The sequence below is a fragment of the Aspergillus brunneoviolaceus genome (genome assembly GCF_003184695.1).
Source record: "Aspergillus brunneoviolaceus CBS 621.78 unplaced genomic scaffold BO95scaffold_8, whole genome shotgun sequence".
Taxonomy (NCBI): domain Eukaryota; kingdom Fungi; phylum Ascomycota; class Eurotiomycetes; order Eurotiales; family Aspergillaceae; genus Aspergillus; species Aspergillus brunneoviolaceus.
The window spans coordinates 529,717-550,700 of NW_020290738.1; the positions used below are offsets into that span (position 1 = coordinate 529,717).

Consider the following 20,984-nt stretch of genomic DNA (forward strand, 5'->3'; position numbering starts at 1 on the left):
TTGCTCCAAGACCAACAATGGCGCGTACAACGAGCCTCAGTTCACGTCATCGCGCGCGGGAGCGCCTTTCATTTTTTCTGGCCCTGGGCGATCATCTATCGCCCCGACACAAATCATTGCACCCACTTAACTACACCCCGACTGCGTGTTATCAGCGCATTCACTATCGGAGTCGCACTAAAATTAGCCGGCTCCAGTTCAATTGGAGGACTAGACCATCCAGATTTCACCCTTTGACGTATTCCTGACCCAATCGCCGGTTCAACTTGTTACTCAGTCAAAAAAAAAAGTCGCATACAAGTATTGTGGATTTTTCTCCAACGCCACGAGCCAGATTCAAATGACCTTCTATCGGGTATAAAGCTGCATTTGAGATCAGATCAATCACCAGCGCCTGCGCGCGAACCTCCCGCCGATCTTCTCTGGTTTTATCTTTTCCCATTGACCCTCCGCAATCACATGCATGTCGGCCGGGGGCGAACACCTCAAGGATGAGGTGAGTGCATGGATCTGGGCTTGGCTGGACTTCTTTTTCTCTTCCTGCGACTATGCAAGCCGGTCTTGCTCTTATCTGCCTACTTCCTGCATACACCTCCCCACACGCAAGGCGCAAATCGACTAACATGTCCTTCCTCAGGGGTCGCGACGACAAGTCGTCCTCGCGGGCGGAATCGCAGGCCTCTTCTCACGGTACGTTATGGTTTTTCCCCCAAGCATCGCAACCGCCTCGCGTTTGCCCCCAAATCGCTTCATCGAAGCCAAAGCTGACCGGAAATCCCAAAACCACGCCAGATTCTGCATCGCCCCCCTCGACGTCGTGAAAATCCGCCTCCAACTCCAAATCCACTCCCTCTCCGACCCAATCTCCCACCAACATGTCACCGGACCAGTGTACAAGGGCACTCTATCGACGATGAAGTCGATCCTCCGCGAGGAAGGAATCACAGTGCGTTTTTCCCAGCCTTTCCCTTCCCCAAGATACACCAAGCATACCCAAACCCCAGACCACATCACTTACAACCATGCCCAAAAAAACAGGGTCTCTGGAAAGGCAACGTCCCCGCGGAACTCCTCTACCTGGCCTACGGCATCATTCAATTCAGCACCTACCGCACGACGACCCAAATCCTCGCCACCGAACTACCCACTCGCCTGCCCCCCTCAGCCGAATCCTTCATCTCCGGGGCTCTGGCCGGCGGCCTGGCCACCTTGTCCACCTATCCGCTGGATCTGCTGCGCACGCGGTTCGCCGCCCAGGGCACGGAGCGCGTCTACACGTCGCTGCTAGCCTCGGTGCGGGATATTGCGCGCCAGGAGGGCCCGCGGGGGTTTTTCCGGGGCGGCAGCGCCGCGGTGGGCCAGGTGGTGCCGTACATGGGGTTGTTCTTCGCGACGTATGAGGCGCTGCGGCCCGTCGTGGCCACGCTGCCGCAGCAGGTGCCCTACCTGCCGGCGGGCAGTGGGGATGCGGCGGCCGGCGTGATGGCGAGTGTCTTGGCCAAGACGGCGATGTTCCCGCTGGATCTGGTGCGGAAGCGATTGCAGGTGCAGGGCCCGACCCGGCTGTTGTACGTGCATCGGAATATTCCGGAGTATCGGGGGGTCTTCAGTACGATGGCGATGATTGTGAGGACGCAGGGCGTTCGGGGCCTGTATCGTGGACTGACGGTCAGTTTGTTCAAGGCGGCGCCGGCCAGTGCGGTGACCATGTGGACGTATGAGACTACGCTGCGCGTGCTTCAAGATATGGAGATCGCTGCCGATTGAGCGAGACTCTCTGGGTGGCAGCTAGTTGACTTGGATTGTTGGGGCTCGGATACACTAGACACGACACGCCAGCTCTTAGAATAGCATCTTGTAAATTATTCAACGACGTAATAGACATCATTCACAATCCACCTTGGCCGTTTTTAGACCGCAGACTCATTACAGCATTACAGATCCCGGAGCACCTCTAGCTTTTTCTCCCGAATTTTCTTGGCCAAAACAAGTGAAGCCAAACGAGGCAAAAGCAGGAACGTTCAAGAGGGGGCTGAGGAAAACAAAAACAGGAGGGGGTTGTCACACGCTAAAAACGAAAACAAAGCATTCGGCAGACCAAGACGCAAAGGAAATCAAAGCAGAACGCGGATAACGCTCAGTACTCTGCCTCCAGATCCTCAGTTTCTAGGCTGTCGCTGGCAACCTCCTCGTAGTCCTTTTCCAGCGCAGCCAAGTCTTCGCGGGCTTCGGAGAACTCGCCTTCCTCCATACCCTCACCCACATACCAGTGAACAAACGCGCGCTTGGCATACATCAGATCGAACTTATGATCCAAGCGACCCCATGCTTCGGCGATTGAAGTAGTATTCGCGAGCATGCTGACCGACCGATCAACGGGAGCGAGCTCGCTGTTAGGAACGCGCATGGGTTTCTGGAAATTGATGCCCAACTTGAACCCTGTAGGGCACCATTCGACCAGGTGGAATGTATTCTTCGCTTTGACAGCGGCAATAGCCTGGTTACAGTCGCGCGGGATAACGTCACCACGGTACAACAAAGCAACCGCCATATACTTGCCCTTCCGTGGGTCGCAAACCACCATCTGGTTATGGGGCTCAATACCTGGAGAGCATTGTTAAATATCGCCTCTTCATATCTACGAGAGAGCCTCGACACCATGCAGAACACGTACACTGGAAGGTCAGATCCTGAACTTTAAAGCTCTCGTGCGAACTGCGGTTGCTTGAAACCACAGGTGCAAATGAGATCAATGGATAGTGAATGCGGGGGAAAGGAACCAGGTTGGTCTGGAATTCGGCCAAGTCGACATTCAGGGCGCCCTCAAAGCGGAGACTGGATGTAATTGAGCTCACCACCTGCGCGATGAGGCGGTTGAGGTGGTCGTAGCCAGGACGTGGGATATCCAGGTTGCGGCGACAGATCTCGTAGACAGCCTCGTTGTCAACCAGAAAAGTGCAGTCAGCATTCTCGATTGTGCTGTGTGTCGACAGAACCGCGTTGTATGGCTCGACAACAGCAGTAGAGACGCGAGGTGAAGGGTAAATGGCAAACTCAAGCTTCGATTTCTTGCCGTACTCGGTCGAAAGGCGTTCCAGCAACAAGGCGCCAAAGCCAGAGCCAGTACCGCCGCCAAATGAATGGAATACTAGAAAGCCCTGAAGCGAGGAGCAATTATCTGAGATGGTAAGTATATCGTTAAGTACGTTCGAGCAGCCAGTGACGCCGGGTGAATACATACCGGCAACACGACGAATGCGGTCGGCGACTTCTTCAACCATTTCTTTCCCGATGGTGTAGTGCCCACGTGCATCTAGACAAAGTCAGCGCTTGCTATAATTGACAGGCGCTTCTGGGAGTCAGACAGTTGTTAGCAGCATCCTCCTTGCCATTGATCAGGGTTTCAGGGTGAAACAGCTGGCGGTATTGCCCAGTTCGAACCTCGTCAACAGGCTACAATTATTAGCCTGTATAATCACTTCCAATGAAACTGACTCGATAGAAGCCCTACCGATGGGTCAAGATCGACGAAGATCGAGCGAGGGACATATTTTCCGTTGCTGGATTCGCTGAAGAACGTTTCGAAAGAGCCCGCAGATCTGGTTTCATCAACGGCATCGGGGTTTAGGTGACCGTCTGCCTTGAGACCATGTTCAAGCAGATATCTGTTATGAAGCCATGGGTTCAGCACTGGTCTGTCCTAGGCGACGGTGCGGATCATGTCATGATGGAGTGGACGGGGATAACTTACAGCTCCCAGGCACTGTTCCCCAGCTGAATACCGGCCTGGCCGATGTGAATATGGCAGACCTGATTGATAGATCACGTTAGATTCCGAGAATGGCTAGAATTACACAACAAGCCGGTCGTCTTGAGGTAACTCGAAGCTAATCGAGGGGAGGGGTGGAGGAGGGGAGCCGTGCGGGGAAGCAAACGCTCGGGAAACCAGTATACTTCTTACCTCGCCTCTCATGTTGCAAATCTGGCTGCCTTTTTCCGTGATGAATCAGGTTGGGATCCGAGATCAATAAAGATGAGAAGAGACGAGCAGCTGACAGTGGGGGGATACAGATTGATGAGGGGTGATGAAAGAGGGAAAGATGGTGATGAGGGGAGATAGAGTTGGAAGATGATGGTGCCATGACCGGGTGGTACTTTGCTGACGGACAACGAGGACAACAACAACAACCCGCGACAACACACGCGCTTACCGGGTTTGTAAACAACCTCGAGGAAACCAATCAACAACCTTGTCCCATCTTACAAATCTTCCACCTTTTGGTGCGTACCTTAACTACTAGGTACCTTACGGTATTTTCTAGTCCCCTCCGAGTGCATTGAAAGACAGTATGATACTTACCCAAGAGCTACAGGCTTTTCATGTCACCTTACCCATACATTTCTTAAACGTCTCCCACGTGAAACTATGCGGAATGCGGGGAAACCGCGGCATCATGGATAGTCTGAAAAGCACCCGTATCAAATTGAAACTGCGTGGCCACCCAGCAAACGATTCTCGGGTGTCTTCTCCTCTCGTTCTGCCAGACTCCATGATACTTGTTTATTCGATTCAGGAATGCAGGGAATCCGAGCTGTTATGCAACGACTATATAGCGCATCATCGCCATCATCAACTTTCATACAACCTCGACTGGAAGCCTCACTGATGACAGAACAGCCTACGAAACCGCGACAATCACCATTCTCACCTGATGACATGGTTCATTCTTAGCAGCATTTAACCGGAACCTATCAGATTTCCGAGACGGACAAATGATCATCTTATAGTTCACGCACCGCGCGAAAAGACAAAAAAGGGCTCGCTTCGTTATCTGGGATCGGCAGTAGACAGACAAGGAGGGGTAGAGTAGGACACGTCGAGGGTCAATTATGATGTCGGAGGCTTGAGACACGACTCGATTAGGGATTCCGAGCCGGTCAGTGGGATTTATGCGCATAAAAACTCCGCCCCTGCATCTGCACAAAACTCAGATATTTCATCACAATGAACACGTTATTTCCAAGGTAAAAAGCCTGGAAATGCAAGGACGTCGACCATGGAAATAGGTATTATCGCTATCAAGGGATGGCCATTGTACCTATACTGTCTAACAGTGTGGTGATCTCCTGCACGAGATTATGAGAGGCTGCATTATTTAGGTTTCTATCGTTGTTGGGTTTACCGAAGCCACCGGGGCCAACGATCGGCTGCACTACAGAGCACTAGCATTTTAGCAGACGAGCTCCCTGAGTCAGGGCCAAACACAGCTCGTGTTAACGCTAAAGATAACGGCACAAGAGTCGTCGTCGCATGGTAGTTGGAACACCGTCGGCTTGCCTGAGCTCTGGCTAGAAAGTCTGGGTTGGGCGTCAGGGGTGACGCGGAGATCCAGAGAATTTACTCTGCTTGATGATGCAGTTCGGATGTTCCACGCAATTAGGAACAACAATCGTTCCAAGAAACAGCCAGTGTTCAGAAGGGAAATTTCCATGACGGCGACCGGGAGTGCCTGAATTGTGGCGTTTCTTGGCAGTCGCCACACTGCGTTGTTGAATTTTTCTTTTCATTTACCTTTCACTGAACCAGTCAATATTTCTTTCCCTTCCACCTTTCGGAGAATCTGCGTTGACCGACCAAAGGAATACTTCTGCAGGTACTATATCCCGATCAAAAGTCAATGAGGGCATGCAGCATGGGAAGTCAAGTCACGATGGTGATAGCCAACGATAATACTATCGGGATATAACCCCTCGAAAAGCAGCAACCGATGCAGTGCGGAGTCATTGCGCAACGCACAGTGATCCAGTCTGGGACTCTGGGACTCCTGGGTCTGTAAGGATCCACTTTCTTCTTTCGAAGTGGGGATTCGAAGGGCCCATTAATTGTTAGTCCCGACGCCCACCGCAGCCACAACTGGGGCCGGCGCCATTGTTGCCTTGACTGTTTGCTGATTGAATGAGATTATGAGGGTCTCCGCCCTGGCGCAATCTATCGATCTCACTTGAACTGGCCTAACTCGATAGCTTCGGAATTCCTGCCTCTGCCGCATCTGTAGATCGGAGGATAATGACTATAGTACGATGAGGATTGAAAGAAAGGAAGTAAAGAATAGATATTGCTGCAGTAGAAACATTGCGAATAACGCCAATAATCAGCCGAATCATGCGCATCGGCAGGGCAGCAAGTCAAAGCAAATTGGTCTGGACCAGAGGGAGCAGCATCTCGGTTTCTTGGGCGTTTCCACTGGCCGACTTTCCCGTGCGATCGGCGAGGTTTCCGCATCGATCAACTCCTGCTCTATTGCTGCTGCCATCCATGGATGGAGCTCTGTGGATGGGAGTGAGAGTTTGTCAGTCAGTCAGTCAGTCAGTCAGTCCGTCTGTCTGTCTGTCTGTCTATCTGTCTGTTCGTCGTCTTTTCTTCATAAGAGTTCCCCACTTCGTCCCTCTTCTGTCTTCCTGTCATCTCAATAGTCTTGTCTCTTTTCTCCTTTTCCTTTCCACCTTCTTTCTTCTCTCGCACACACACACTCTCTCTCACCCATCTTCTCGCCTCACTGCATTTGCTTCGGCTGTTCGCTTTATTGTACTTCCATACTGCTTCCCACTTGCTTGTATAAAATACCGGCGAGTTCTTTTCTTGCCTTGCTTATCAAAACCTCTAATAAATCCCATGCATAATTAAATCATTTGAGCGGTATGTATCGATTCTAGTAATCTTATTTATGGCAATCGTCCCCACCAGTGTTCACTCGACACTCTCGCTCGTGCGCTTCTTACTGTCTCACCTCAATTTCCCCACGGACTGTCCACAGCAGCTTGGCTTTTTCCATTTAAAAAAACTCCTATTCCCTGGCTGTTCTTCGGTCGATCCATCTCCTGTTTCTCATTAACCCATGTCGGCCTTTCTCTGACTGTCTGCACAGATTTGAGAGTTGACCAGGTCAATCGATACCTTTATCGATCAAGTACCAGACTTTGAGCCTATTAGTTTCGTCGACTGGCCCGGTGCCAGCATGTCACACCCATCAGAGAATCTTCAAGTTCCGGTACATCAGCATGAGAAGAGATTAGAGGGCGACACCCCCGATACCGACGAGGGAACCTACTACGATGGCTCCACCAGCGGGCACGGCAATCACCTTCGGGTAGATACCTCGTATGACTATGATCCCGCTGCCTTGCGCTCACCTGCGACTGCACGAGAGGAGTCGATGCGCCTGGAAGATGATCTGGCCGTTCTTGAGGCCGAGCGCATGGCATCCCGTTCCACCACGCAGGAGGGGTCGATGAGAAAGGGCGAAGACGACGGTGCCTCGATGGCCAGATCTCGCTCTCGTCCATCTCAGCATGTTGTTGATGAGTTTGATGAGGCGACCAACCCATTGCACGAGAAAGCGGCAGTCTACAACCCTCCCGAGAACCCCAACACCAACATCGCCAGATTCATTAAGAAGCTCCATGAGTCGAGTTTCATTGTGCGCTACCTCACCTACATTGTGCCACTAGTTCTGATCCTGTTGATTCCTTTGTTGGTCGGTGCCCTAGCGTTTCCGGACGCCAATGTGGGAGGAGTTAAGTTGCTCTGGTTTTCGGTCTGGTTGGAGATTGTCTGGTTGACTTTGTGGGCCGGAAGAGTGAGTGCAAACCATTCAATGATGTCAGGCTAGATACTAACCTTAATTGCTCCCTTCTAGATTGTCTCGAAATGTATCCCAGTTCCAGCTGGCTGGATTGCTAGTATTTTCACCAACAACGCCAAAAAGTGGCGTGACATGGCCAAACAGCTCGAGCTCCATGGCACCTTGTTCTTTTGGTGGCTAGGTGTGGAAATCTCGTTCCTGCCCACCATGAAGAACCATCACGTCGACGGTAGCCACGGCACAAAATCCTGGGAGAATACAGTCAACAAGATCATCATCTCTATCTTTGTATGGACAATCCTGAACCTGGTCGAAAAAGTCATCATCCAATTCATCGCCATCAGCTTCCACACCCGTACTTACGCGGATCGCATTGAGATCAACAAATTTCAGATCGGCAGTCTGACTAAACTATATGACTTCTCTCGGCGAAAGATCACAGCTGAAGACACGGAGTTCGAGGAAAAAGACAAAGGTACCCCAACCGGAATGAAGACCCCGCTGCATTATGCCGGAAAGGCAGGACGTCTGGCCAAGGGGGCCTTGAACAAAGTGGGCAACAAGGTGGGCGACGTGGCTGGCGCAGTTGCTGCCGACTTCACTGGCCGCACGGTTAATAACAGCAGTCACCCGTATCAGGTGGTGCTGACCTTGTTGCGCACCACGAGTGGCTGCCAGGTCCTGGCTCGTCGACTCTATCGCACTCTGGTGCGGGATGGTTTCGAGACCGTGTTTTCTGGAGATCTCAAGGAAGCCTTCGATAATAACGAAGAGGCGGACGCCGCTTTCACCATGTTTGACAAGGATATGAACGGAGATATCTCGATGGAGGAGTTGGAAGCAGTGTGCGTGGAGATCGGACGGGAGCGCAAAGCCATCACCGCATCACTGAAGGACCTGGACTCTGTCGTCGGCAGGCTCGACAACATTTTGGAATTTTTCGTGATCATCATTACCGTGATCGTCTTCCTGACGCTCATCTCGACGTCCGCCGCCGGAGTGTTGACCTCTGCCGGGTCTAGTATTCTCGCATTGTCGTGGCTTTTCTCCGCCACCGCGCAGGAATTTCTCCAATCCATTATCTTCGTCTTCGTGAAGCATCCATTCGATGTTGGTGACCGTGTGACTATCTATGGTAACGCAGGCGATGCCGGTTTGGGTGATGACTACTTTGTCAAGCAAATTTCGCTTCTGTACACGGAGTTCAAGAAGATGCAAGGCCATGTTGTGCAGGCTCCTAACAGCTACCTCAACGGTTTGTTCATTCTGAACCAGCGTCGGTCCGGTGCACTGGCGGAAGCAGTGCCCATCGTCATCAAATATGGTACCACTCTCGAGCAGATTGATGCCCTACGTCAGCGCCTGTTGGAGTTTGTCCGCAGTGAACGCCGTGAATTTCAGACCAACATTCTCACCGAAATGCGCACAATCACGGAGAACTTCTCTGTAACGCTCAATGTTGTCTTCTTCTACAAGTCGAACTGGCAGAACGAAGGCTTGCGTCTGCAGCGCCGCAACAAGTTTATCTGTATGTTGATGGTTGCCCTCCAGGAGATCGGCATCGAGGGACCACGCATGAACCTCCAGGGTGCCGGTGTCGATATTCCTTTCCACATTGCCGGGTTCCCGCAGCCTCACATGCCCGCTACTCCTGGCAGCAGAGATGGCAATCCTCCCCCGACTCCTATTGGCGACCATCACGGCTATGCGCCCGAGAATACCGGGCTCAGCAGCGCTACCCGTCACCCATCCATCCTCCGCAAAGGCATGAACACTGCTGCCGCCCGGGCTCGTGGTGATTCTATGCTCTCCCGCAAACACGTGGATTTTTCGCTGGGCATGCGGGATATCTCCTCTGGCGATGTCATGGGCGACGTCTTCGAGGATCGCCGCGCCCGAGTTGAGGACATTGTCCGAACCACTAACCGGGAGAATACCGAGCGCCGCATTCAAGAAGAGGAGGAAGAAGAGGCCGAGCGTCAAAGCCGTAACTCATCCTCCCGCCGTCGCAGCAACTCCAATCTGAGCGTCCCGTCCACTTCGCGCGCAGGTCGCCGATCGGTTGACTCCCAGGGCGGGCACAGTGTGACCTCTATCACCCACAATCGTTTCTTCCGGCATCATCGCAGCAGCATCAGCCGCGCGCCCGACGATTTGATGGAGCAGGGCCGCTCCGATCAAGGCGCCAGCACGGATGCCCCTGGCTCCGATCTCCATCCGAGCGTATCTCATCCTGCGGAGAAGCAATAATTGCATCTGGAGGATCTCGTGATATTGAAAAGTACATCATAGATAATAAAATTGTAGATAAAGCATTTCTTTCTGATTGAATAGTTTGCAAGATCAGTCAATATCAAATCATATATAGAAGATCGTACCTATCTCGTCTATTGAAAGTGGGTAGAGTTAAGGCTGAGACTTACCTGTCAACCTTATTCAACTTCAAGATCCTGTAGTTGATACCAAAGGAACGATGTAGCAAAGCTATAAGCTTCTCCATCTCGTCCACCCTACGGAGCTGTGACTTGAGCGCCTTAATGCACGCATGCACGCCCTGTTGAATCTGCTTAGTCATGTCTTACATAGCTTCAGGAGATGGCCGAATCGAGTAACCGGACGGAATATGCAGAAAAAGAGCTAGCTTAAGTTACTCTGTGTTACACGAGATTTATGCCATTGCCCATCACTCCTGGCTGCCATATCAATTGACTGCGAAGGTCAGTCGACATGTTAGAAACCTCACATTCTCGTGCCATTTCTGCAGAATATGAAACAATCCTGTCTTCCTCCGAGAAAAGTCATCAAATTTCATACACATATAGTCCCGGAAGCATCAACAACTGCGGGAAAAGCGACTATACTCAAATTACATAATGGAGAACCGCCCGGACAATTCCAGACAGACCGACGGAAGCCCGCCCATTTCGCAGCGCGGAGAGATAGCAAAGCTAGCTCAACATGACTCAACACAGATTCGCCACGAGCCCGGCCCATCCATCTCCAAAGGACAGACAGCAGACACACAAGATGGAATGGATCCTGCGGCGACCGAAAACCCGTCTGGGCGGGCACCAGCGTCGCAGCGGGGCCCGCGGATCCCGAACGCTACCATATCATGAGTAGCAAGAACCCGGTTATTTGGATGGAGCGTTTTGTTTCACAATCAACAGGCTCAGGCTCAGGCCCATTATGCTTGGCAGTCGCTATTGGTTATTTTTTATCCTGAATTGCCCTTTTTTCTTTTCCTCGTGCGGAAGCAAAGCAGGCATTCGGGAGAAATAGTGAAACAGCCCAGCCCTCACTTATCTTGTTCGCAGAAATATGCCACCAACCTGGCGTGGCCTGTGGCCAGGCCATAATGGGACTCCGACGCCTCCGAGGTTCCTGAAGTTCAGGTCCTCCGATGGCTTTATCATGTTCGTTGTGTCTTTTGCTGTGTTCACGGTATGTCTTTGGATAATGGAGATCTATGAAAACCATAATGATTGACGTTGAAATTAGGATATTCTTTTGTATGGGCTAGTATGTGGATCCCTTCAGAAGGGCGCCGCCCCCCCCCTCCCTGCCCTGTGATCTAGACTCTTCTGCCAGGTGCCGCTTGAATGCGTTTCCGCTCTCTAACCTTATTCTCGAAGATTGTCCCTGTTGCTCCCACGGCTCTTCATGAAAGAGTGGGTTTGTCTGTTGATGAAGGTACGTCATTACCATGAGGTGTAGTCGTATCAAACCACTGATCATTTTTATCAATGTGATGGCACAGAGCAAAGATGGACGTCCATCCTTCTAGCTCTATACGGCGCAGCTTTACTAGCCACCTCGCGTGAGTAGCCGCCTTTACTTTATTTCCCCCTTTCATCATCTTCAACCCAACCTCCAATACTAACTATCGCATGCAGCGGTTGCGGGCTACATAGCGGACCGCTTTGACTCCCGCTACTGGCCCTTGATCACCGGCCTGGTAGCTCTGGGGGCATCGACCGCGTTGCTCTGCGTGGGGACGAACCTGACGCTCTGGATCCTCGGCCGATTGTTTCAGGGCGCTTCTGCTGCTGTAGTCTGGACGGTGGGACTGGCGCTGATGGTCGACACCGTCGGCCGGGACGGCCTCGGGCAGGCGATGGGCTACATCGGCATGGGCCTGACCCTGGGCATCATGGGGGGCCCGCTCCTCGGCGGCGTCATCTACGGCCGCGGGGGTTACTACGCGGTCTTCGGGCTTGCTTTTGGCCTCGTCGGCGTGGATATTGTCCTCCGGTTGGTGATGATCGAAAAGAAGCATGCCGTCAGATGGCAGCAGCAGCAGCCACCGCCGCCGCCGCCGGCGTCAAAAGACAAAGACGCAACCCAGAAAGAAGCCGACCAACCATCCTCACACTCCTCCGCCTCATCATCCAACACAATCCCCGAAAAGGCCTCCGATCTCGAGCAGCAACAGCAGCAGCACATAACCCCCCCGCAACCCCAACAAAAACCCACGCAAGCCAACGCAATTACGACCCTCCTCTCCTCCCCACGCATGCTAGTCACACTCTGGACATACTTCATCATCTCCCTAGTCTTCAGCTCCTTCGACAGCGTGCTCCCGCTCTTCGTCGAAGACACCTTCGGCTGGGGCCAGTTGGGACAAGGGCTGATCTTCATCCCGATCTCGGTGCCGCACCTCCTCGACCCGGTGGTCGGGTACGTGAACGATCGGTTCCCCGCGATCCGCCGGTACCTGGCGGCGGGCGCGCTGGTCGCCACCGTGCCGGCCATCGTCGCGATGCGCTGCGTGACGGCCAACGCCCTCAACGACAAGGTGCTGCTCTGCGCGCTGCTGGCGCTGGTGGGCGCCTGCCTCGCCGCGCTCATGCCCCCCGTCATCGTTGAGGCCTCGTACGTCGTCCAGGAGAAGGAGGCGCGCAACCCCCACATCTTCGGGAAAGGTGGCGCCATGGCCCTGGCGTACGGCATCCTCAACGTCGCCTTCGCCGCCGGCACCATCGCCGGCCCCTTCTTCGCCGGCTTCATTCGCCAGACTGCCGGCTGGGCCACCATGACCTGGGCGCTGGCCCTGGTGACCGGCCTGTCGGCGGTTCCCGTCGTCTTGCTCCTGGGCGGGTTTCTGTTTCACAAAAAGAGGGGCAGCAGCGAGAAGATGGATGCCGGTGGTGGTGGCGGTGGTAGTGGCTCGAGCGATTGAGAGAGCGGCTTCGAACAAAATGTCTCTCAGATGATTCTTGTTATATACATACATTCCGGTAAGGACGAGGCGGCGGATCTCACGACATGTTGATACTTCCTCTTCTCCTCTCCTTTCTACATACATACATAGATACTTGTACATAATTATCAAATGAGTTCACAAGATGTGATTAAATTTTAAATACTCAACTCCGTGGATGCTATATATACAGGACCTGGATAGAGATATTGAAAAGAAAAAAAAAAAGGCAAGAGAAGAAGAATGACAGAAGATAGAGAGAATGGCCATGGGACAGGGCATTAGCAATGCGCCACATATATCCAGCTTGCATCGCAAAACAAACCCGGTCGGGGAAGTATATAGATAGTTGCAACCCGATCCAAATTTTGGGCAGAATTGCCAGAACCAGCACGGTATACCCCCACCACGACTTTTTTTCTCTCAATATTCTCTCTCCATTCTCCCTCCCACTTTTGCTGCAGAGCGACAGTCATACATACATACAGGCAAAGGGAGATGCAATTTTGAGGATCACGGAGTGAGTAGAAATGAACCAAGAGTTTGAACACAAAGGAGAAGAGAGAATGATCTGGCAGGCGAACAACGGGGTCATGTCAAAAAGAAAACGGCGAGATGCAGATGAATGAGTCCCAAGAGGACAAGAAGAAAGATGACAACGAAGGAAGAAGACAGAAAAAACATCCAGACAGCCTGATTGCGGTGGTTCGACGCAGAACAACTCCAGAAACACCCGCTCAGCCTTGACATGCATGCGAGAAAAGCAAAATATCTGATAGCACGAAGAAAAGTTGAAACAGGATTCTCAGGGGGTGTGTCTGATGAAGAACGGAGGTTTTGTGAGAAACAGGAATCGAAGCAAGCCGGCCCGGACGGCAATCGTACAAGACAGCGACGGCGTCTATCTTTCTAGGACCAAATGACGAGATACTTATTCTATCGCTGAGACTCATCGTGAGTAGTGCCAGAGTAGAAGCTGGGCAAGGGGGTAGGCAAAGGCCGAGGTGTCGCTTCGGCGTCTGTAATCTGATCAATAGGTGCATCGGGGGATAAGTCTGCAGCAGAGTAGGTTTCGCTTATTTTGGAACGGGGAGTGTCGAAATCGTCTTCCACAGGGGCCAGATCAAGATTGCTCTTCGGAAAGACGATCGGAGGCGTGATATGCCCTTTTTTAAAAGGCTCAACATTGGGCTCGTGAATGGTACCAGGCGCAGACCTAGTGTCGGGTGGAGACGATTCATCCAAGAAAATGGCAGGTGGGTCCATCCTGAATCCTAGCTCTCGCGTTGGAGAGTGCTTAGGGCTATATTCCTCTTCCTCCTCTTCTTCCACAGTGCTGATGATCGCCTCCTCGGGAATATGGAGGCCCTCGTACTTCCTCTCCATAGTGAAAGGGTGAAGGCCACCGTGCTCTTCGCTATCACTGATTTCAGAAGAACCACCACTCCTGCGTCTTTCCATGGACTCTCTCTCCTTCTTCAGTAGCTCCTCACTGCCGCTGACCACGCTTCCTCGACTGTTGGTCCTCATCATCTCAATGCCCAACTTGGAACCCGGTCGATGGGTTCGGTGACGTGGACTACAAGTTCGCGAGGGGGTATTGCCTAGCTCTTCATCCTCGTCATCGCCGGACTCGCCGCACTCATACCGATTCCTCTCCAACGACTCTCTCTTGGCACGAATTGCCTCGCTAGATCGCTGTTTGTGGGGGGTCGTAGTCGCCTCCGAGGGGACGGTTGCTGGGGCCGAATCCGAGTGAAGCAGGTTGGGGAACGGAACTGCCTCGGGACCGCTCCTGTAGCCAGCATCTGTGCTTCTTCTGGCCTTATTCGACTCTTCGGTTATGCCAAGTCCGCCCTTGCTAGGGGTCCAGTCGTCATTGTTCCGACTCACAATCACAGGAACATCATCAGTCTTGACAGATTCCATGTCGCCAAAATAACTACTACCGATAGAGTCCTCGCGACTAGACCCTCGGTATGAGCTAGAGGGAACATGCACAAAGCCAGAGGATGCCGTCGAACTCGGGCTATGCTCAACCTGACTCGGAGGTTGGCGGAGCATAACTGGTGCTGGCATTGACAGGGGATTGTAATCCTTTGGAGGTGGCTTCCACTGACAGAATTTACACAGTGCTTCAGTCAACTTCGTTGTCGTAGGAGGTTTCTGGATTAGGGAGTCAAAATGGTGTGTTTCTGGTAAATCTTTGAGATAGCCTGTGACTGCAATGATAGGTGTATGTCGGTTCGCACTGCGAGTCTCGCGTACCATGCGCGCTACATCCGCACCATTGACTTGTGGTAGTTTGAATTCTGTCATGATTATATCGAACTGGATATCACTCAGGGCATAACGCATAGCCTCCGCACCATTGACAGCCGTGATTGTGCGACATCGAAGCTTTTCGAAAAGACGTTCCATGACAAGTCGAGAGACGGGATGATCCTCACAGATGAGCACGTCCAGAGGCCGGAAGAAGGGCCCCTCGGGGAAATTGATCTGAGAGAGTCGCCTGGAGCTTTGGCGGCGCCGTTGGACCTTGAGTAAGGCTTTGGTTCGAGGATCTTCGTTGTCCGAAGAGGAAGGAGAAACATCAAATAGCTGACTCCGGCGTTTGTGATGAGTTCCCACGTAGGTCTCCTTTGCCAACGACGAGGAAAGATCGCCATCCTGAGAGCCAATGGTTTGTGACCTTGTTCGTGATGCGGGGGCACTACCGTGACGTTGTCCTGAAGGAGTTTTGTCAGGAGAGTTTCCTGTAGCCCGCGTGGTCTTGATAGGTGATGACGCAGTCGATCCAAACTTCAGGCTTGTCATTCGATTCGGATCTGCTGTCGTCGTTTGCAACGAGCCGGTAGACTGAGAAGATGACGATCCTGACGTTTTCCTGCGCTCGTGGTTGTGGCCGGTACTGAACTGGACAAGCAATGGGGACGAAGGTTGAGATGGGCGACTGGGCGATGAGTTGGCCTGACTTAGGGCCGAAGGAGAGGATGGTCTGTTGTTGCCCTTACTTTGAGAGAGAGTCCGCTGCAAAGACATTGGCAATGGACTTCCCTCGAGAGAGGGCGGGGGAGCGGGTGCAGCTTGTTCTTGTCCTTGGGTTTGGGATGACTGAGCACCGGCAGATGACGGATGGCGTTGCTGAGCCTGCATCGCCTCTTGGCGCAATTTTTGGATCACATCTTTATTGGCTTTTTCGAGCATGGGAAGGTTCTTGAAAGAGAAACTGCCGAAGTCGTCGGCAGGGGCGGGCTCGCTCAGCCTCCTGCTTCGTGATTCTCGCACATGAGGCGGAATGTGGAGGGGCATCAAAGGCCGCTTCATTGCGTTGACTTGAGAGCGCACCTTGAACAATGCATCATGAGGCCGATCTTGAGGATATGGCCCGGCAGTCATCGGTTGTGGAGGCGTTGTTCCGTCCTCAGTCTCTTCGGTAAAGGCCTGAAGAGTAGCGCCCCGAGTATCAAAATACTCCGTGTCTTCTGGATTCTCGATATTTGGCACGAACTGCGCTTTGTCCTCTAACAAGGTATCCCAGTTGATATCCGAAAACCATCCGTGGCTGCGAATCTCGGCCCCACCATTTGGATACTTCTCCTCCACATTAGCGCCAATACGCTCTCGAGGATTGATGGTCATCAACTTGTTCATCAGATCTATCGCCTCGTCTGACGCCAAGTCTTCAGCTTCCTCAGGCCAATTGATCCTACGGTGAAGTATGTTGTCGAAGACCTCGTCCGGAGTCGCCGCATTGAACGGTGGATACCCAAATAGAAACTCAAACATGATGCAGCCCAAAGACCACCAGTCACTCATCTCATCTTGACCGACGCCGTTGATAGTCTCCGGGGCCAGGTAATCCGGGGTGCCCACGAAACGTCGATTGTGATCCTCGGGGTCGAAGAGTGCCATTAGAGGGGGCATCATCGACTGTTGAGGTGGAGTGCTATACGAAAATGAGTTGCTCAGAGTTGGCTGGAAAGGGAACAAATGAGGAGACTCCCCAGCCTCACTCTGACTCTCCTCCTCGAGCGTGTGGTTGGCTGTGGGAACAGGGACGGGCATCGAGCCCTGGGTTTCACCGCCCTCGTGGAGGGATAGTTGCTTGAATATTGCATTAAGGCTCTCGCTAGCTCCGCTGTCACTTCGATACCCTGACGCTCGCCGTGAATTTTGCCGGCTGGGTCCGTTTTGATTGAGGTTGAAATAGGATGGCTGAGGCATACTGCCCGCCGCATCGGGCGTAATCAAAGGGGTCGAGCCTGGCGAAGCACCGCCTTGAAAATCAAAAGATGCCGAGCGCGAGGATGTGATCGATGTCGTTCGAGGTAGCGATCCTTGTTTGAGTAGATCGGGCGCCGGCTCGTGGTTCATGCTCTTCAGCACACGCTTTTGACGCCCAACGAGTCCCATGCGGGACAACCCAAAGTCGGTCAGCTTGAGATGACCTGTCTGATCAATCAGAAGATTGTCAGGTTTGAGATCGCGATGCACGATGCCCCTGCTGTGAAGGTGCTCCACGCCGAGGACTACTTCAGCGATGTATTTTTTGGCCCAATCCTCAGGCAGTCCGCCCAACACTTTAACCAGCGAAGCACAGTCACCTCCGTTGAGATACTCCATTACCAGATAGAGATAGTCTTTACTGGAAAATGTCCAGTAGAGCTTAGCGACAAAATCACTCTCGCCCTGCCACATCATGATTGCACGTTCCGCCTTGACATTGGTTACTTGGTTTTTGGCAACCATGTCCGCCTTCTTCAACACTTTGATCGCAAAATATTCTCCAGTTGCCTTCTTCTTCGACAAATACACACTGCCGAACGCACCTTTGCTGATAGGCTTGATAATTTCAAAATCCTTGATCGAGAGCGGAGCTGGTCGTGGCTGAGGTTGGCTAACGGAGGACAGGTGTGGCGACACGGGCGGTTTGGCAACGTCAGATGACGTTGCCGACGATTGTCGACGATGGTGACGATAATGGAGCTGAGCCAACTCATTCGCATTCGCCGATGGCGACACTATTGGCGATGGCAGGCTATCAGCACCGCTAGAGAGACGGGCTCTAGGCATTCGCAGCGGCGAGTGAGGACCAGAAACCCTCGCGGGCGAATGTTGCCGGCGGGGAGAACTCGAAAGCCCAGGGAGCACTAGACTTCGACGCTTCCTCTCCAGACTTCGATCCGAAGATGGCGAATCAGTCCGCATGGTACCGGGAAAAATGGAAGATGGGATACTGCTGTCACTATTTTCACCTGCATCAAGTTCAAGCAGCGACAATCCCCGTCGAGAGGGCTGCGACGTTCCTAGCACGCCAGCAATGCTTTTATGTGAACGGGGCGTGGGACATTCCATGGGGCTGTTCGATCCAGTGGAGACGGCAACCGAGGCGCCTGAGGATTTGCCTTCCGACTGCGAGGACTGGAGCCGATCAGGGGAGTTCCGCATGGACATAGTGAGGGCAGACATGGGACCTGGTACTGTCGCTTCCCGTTTGGCGTACAGAATGGGACTAGCTGCAGTGACCGCAGGATTGATCTCCGGCGGAGCATCATCGTCTGAGGCGCTAGAGTCACTGAGCTGACCGGCAGCGATGCGCTCAGCTTTACTGAGTGCTGCAGTGATACACTCTTCTACCAGGATGGTGTACTCGATACGAATGCGCTCGGCGTATTCCACTATTCTCCGATGGCGAATCACAGCATCCACTTTTGCCTTCGCAACCTGCTCTGTATCCGTGCAAAGGGCAGCCAGACCCTGTTCCTGCTCAAGAGTATTCGAGCTGGGTGACTGCCATTGTATGACCTGTGAGATGCGCGATTCTGATTGCGGAGACAAGGTACGGAAGTCATCACTACTATCGGCTCGAGAAGACTCCTTTATCATGGGCATATTGATTTCCAGGGCCGTATCGCACAGGTCAAGGATCAACTCGACAATTCGAGCCAACGGGCGCCGTACTGCGAATGACCGTGCTCTGGCGTGTCCGATACCCGAGGCTGAATGATCCCTTGATCTAGGGGGCGTTCCAGGAGCAGAGTTGGCGCTAGATGCAGACCCAGATGAGGGGGCTGATGCCATTGGAGATGGCCCAATGGGCAGTCCTTTATATTCTGGTTGAACCGGTGGGGGTGTTGCACTTTCTCCAAGGGCCAGCGGCCTACCTTGCCTTGCCTCAAGCGCGTCGAGCACCCGGACAATTGCATGGCGATGCTCATTGAGATTCTCCTGGGCAATCTGAACATCCATTTCAGCACGATGTTCTTGAAGACATAGATCGGAATGCTTCTCAAACCACCACGGTGTGATCTGACGTTCACATATGCGACACAACACCGGGCTTGGGGCCGGGTGTTTGGAGGGGTCAGGTTCGCTGGCCGCAGCCTCCGCCAAAGTCGTCAAGTAGTTTGCCAACACTTCCGCACCAACACCAAGGGACTCTACCAGCAACGGAGGGAGGTCGATTGTGATTTCTCTCGGTTCCGTAAACGGTCGCAACATCCACATCGTCTGTATTCCAGCCCATTAGTACCCTGTTTAGCTGTTGATCGTCGGAGAAAACCTACATGACCTGTTCCATCAGCCGTACGGTCAAAGACCATGATTCCTTGACCTTCCATATGAAGGACATCATTGCGGTTCACTTCCTGCTCAGGGGCCTCTTCTCGAGGCTCCAACCCTTGAGTCTCCCCTGTCTCTTCTGCGATCGACTCCGTAACGGGCGGCTCCGGCGAATATTTCAGGACCGAGTCAGGCCCTAACCGGACGGCAAACCGAATGAAGCGGCTATAAGAATCATTCTCCTTCATGCTCTCTATCGTATCGTGGAAGACATTTTTGTTGCCGACCAGCAGATCGGAGATCATCCGTCCTTCTATCGATTCCGGGGAGGTTCCCACGACCTGCTTCCACGACGGGCTGACCCATTTGACACGGCCATCGAGGCCAAGGTCGACAATGACGTTGAGGGTTTGTTCCGCCGCTTCCTTCAGCTCCTCCCGTTCTTCCCGCATATCGTCGAGACTTGGGGAGCGAGAAGGTGAGAATCTCGAATCGATGGCTCGTGCCTCCTGCCGTAAGGCTGCCACGGCCGGAGGCGCGAGGTATTGAACATCGTCGACGCCATTGCCCGCCATGCTGAACAGGCAATGCTGGGAGGGTCGATCGAGGGAGTCCGCGGGGGTGGGAGATGGCGACTAGACGAGGTGTGCAGTATTCGAAAAATAGTCGGATATCGAAATTAAACAACTGAGCAGCTCCGAGCCGGACCGTCTGCCGGGCAGAGCGGGTGCCCTTGGATTGAGAGTTATGGATTCATCCGCAGCATTAACTGGCCATGGCTCGAGAGCGGGGAGGCAGACGACGAGTGCGAACGGGCGCGAACGAGCCAGTTATTGATTCCGACCGGACAGCTGGTTTATTTTATGCGTGATAGGTGAAAATTCGACAGGAAAAGAGAGGATAGAAAAAAAGTCCTGGGATCACGTAAGGACAAGAAGGCGAAAAAGAGCAGGAGACCAAGAAAGAATAGCGGCTATGCGGGGGAATGGCGCGACGGAGCGTCAACGCGAAGCCAGGGTGATTGACGATGTCAACCCCCCGAACGAGGTCGACAAGATAAACTATGGATTCAAAATTGAGGAATGGAGCTCTGGGAATTCGAGAGCCAAGCTAAGCTTAAATCCACATAAGCCGAGAGAATATACAAGTCAGCAGCAAAAGAAGGATGAACAGGGCGAGGGGATGCGGTTGTCTGTTCTGGTTGATTGGAAACACCACAGGATTTAAGAAAAGGAAACGAAGGGCAGCGAGCAGCGAGAGCCGAAACAGAGACAATGACAGACAGACAGTCAGTGAGTGTGAGAGTGTGAGATGGCTGGTAACAAAAATGGATTACCGAGCTAGTACGGGAAGGACCCGGCAGTGGAGTGGGCAGCTGCCCTGCAATAGGTGAGAAGTTGGTATGGTTCCGTCACATCCATCCGCTGGCGGGAAAAGCAAGAGCGGAAATCTTACCAGAATACCCAATCAATACCCACCTTTTCAGCTTATCGGAGCCCGACATTAAGATTGAGTGAGTATCTGAGGTTCGAGGTTCAAGGTTAGGAAGGTTAGGTATTGTAATTGACTTTCTC

General features: G+C 52.8%; 6 protein-coding genes across 6 annotated transcripts; 4 read left to right on the forward strand and 2 right to left on the reverse strand.

The window, feature by feature from the left end:
• Positions 1-463: 463 nt before the first annotated feature.
• On the forward strand, positions 464-1,767 carry BO95DRAFT_511445 (thiamine transporter TPC1; the record flags this gene model as incomplete). The annotated part of the gene is made up of 3 exons (XM_025591438.1): positions 464-496; positions 638-946; positions 1,039-1,767. 3 exons carry the CDS (start codon positions 464-466, stop codon positions 1,765-1,767), a joined length of 1,071 nt encoding a protein of 356 aa, XP_025446200.1.
• Positions 1,768-1,815: 48 nt separating this feature from the next.
• BO95DRAFT_439277 (tubulin alpha chain) lies at positions 1,816-4,063 on the reverse strand. The gene is made up of 7 exons (XM_025585700.1): positions 3,962-4,063; positions 3,752-3,810; positions 3,512-3,665; positions 3,366-3,453; positions 3,242-3,313; positions 2,675-3,178; positions 1,816-2,604 (listed from the first exon to the last, which is right to left on the reverse strand). Exons 1-7 carry the CDS (start codon positions 3,971-3,973, stop codon positions 2,138-2,140), a joined length of 1,356 nt encoding a protein of 451 aa, XP_025446201.1. The 5' UTR covers positions 3,974-4,063; the 3' UTR covers positions 1,816-2,137.
• A 1,802-nt stretch (positions 4,064-5,865) lies between these two features.
• BO95DRAFT_270456 (uncharacterized protein) lies at positions 5,866-6,900 on the forward strand. The gene has a single exon (XM_025581581.1). It carries the CDS (start codon positions 6,164-6,166, stop codon positions 6,683-6,685), a length of 522 nt encoding a protein of 173 aa, XP_025446202.1. The 5' UTR covers positions 5,866-6,163; the 3' UTR covers positions 6,686-6,900.
• Positions 6,654-9,992, forward strand: BO95DRAFT_439280 (Mechanosensitive ion channel family). The gene is made up of 2 exons (XM_025585701.1): positions 6,654-7,637; positions 7,698-9,992. Exons 1-2 carry the CDS (start codon positions 7,017-7,019, stop codon positions 9,891-9,893), a joined length of 2,817 nt encoding a protein of 938 aa, XP_025446203.1. The 5' UTR covers positions 6,654-7,016; the 3' UTR covers positions 9,894-9,992.
• A 919-nt stretch (positions 9,993-10,911) lies between these two features.
• On the forward strand, positions 10,912-12,993 carry BO95DRAFT_439282 (MFS transporter). The gene is made up of 5 exons (XM_025585702.1): positions 10,912-11,087; positions 11,145-11,165; positions 11,279-11,336; positions 11,404-11,463; positions 11,540-12,993. The coding sequence occupies exons 1-5, from the start codon at positions 10,965-10,967 to the stop codon at positions 12,823-12,825; spliced, it is 1,548 nt and encodes a 515-aa protein (XP_025446204.1). The 5' UTR covers positions 10,912-10,964; the 3' UTR covers positions 12,826-12,993.
• A 698-nt stretch (positions 12,994-13,691) lies between these two features.
• Positions 13,692-20,185, reverse strand: BO95DRAFT_270389 (protein kinase RIM15). The gene is made up of 2 exons (XM_025581580.1): positions 19,416-20,185; positions 13,692-19,359 (listed from the first exon to the last, which is right to left on the reverse strand). The coding sequence occupies exons 1-2, from the start codon at positions 19,983-19,985 to the stop codon at positions 13,783-13,785; spliced, it is 6,147 nt and encodes a 2,048-aa protein (XP_025446205.1). The 5' UTR covers positions 19,986-20,185; the 3' UTR covers positions 13,692-13,782.
• Positions 20,186-20,984: the final 799 nt, after the last annotated feature.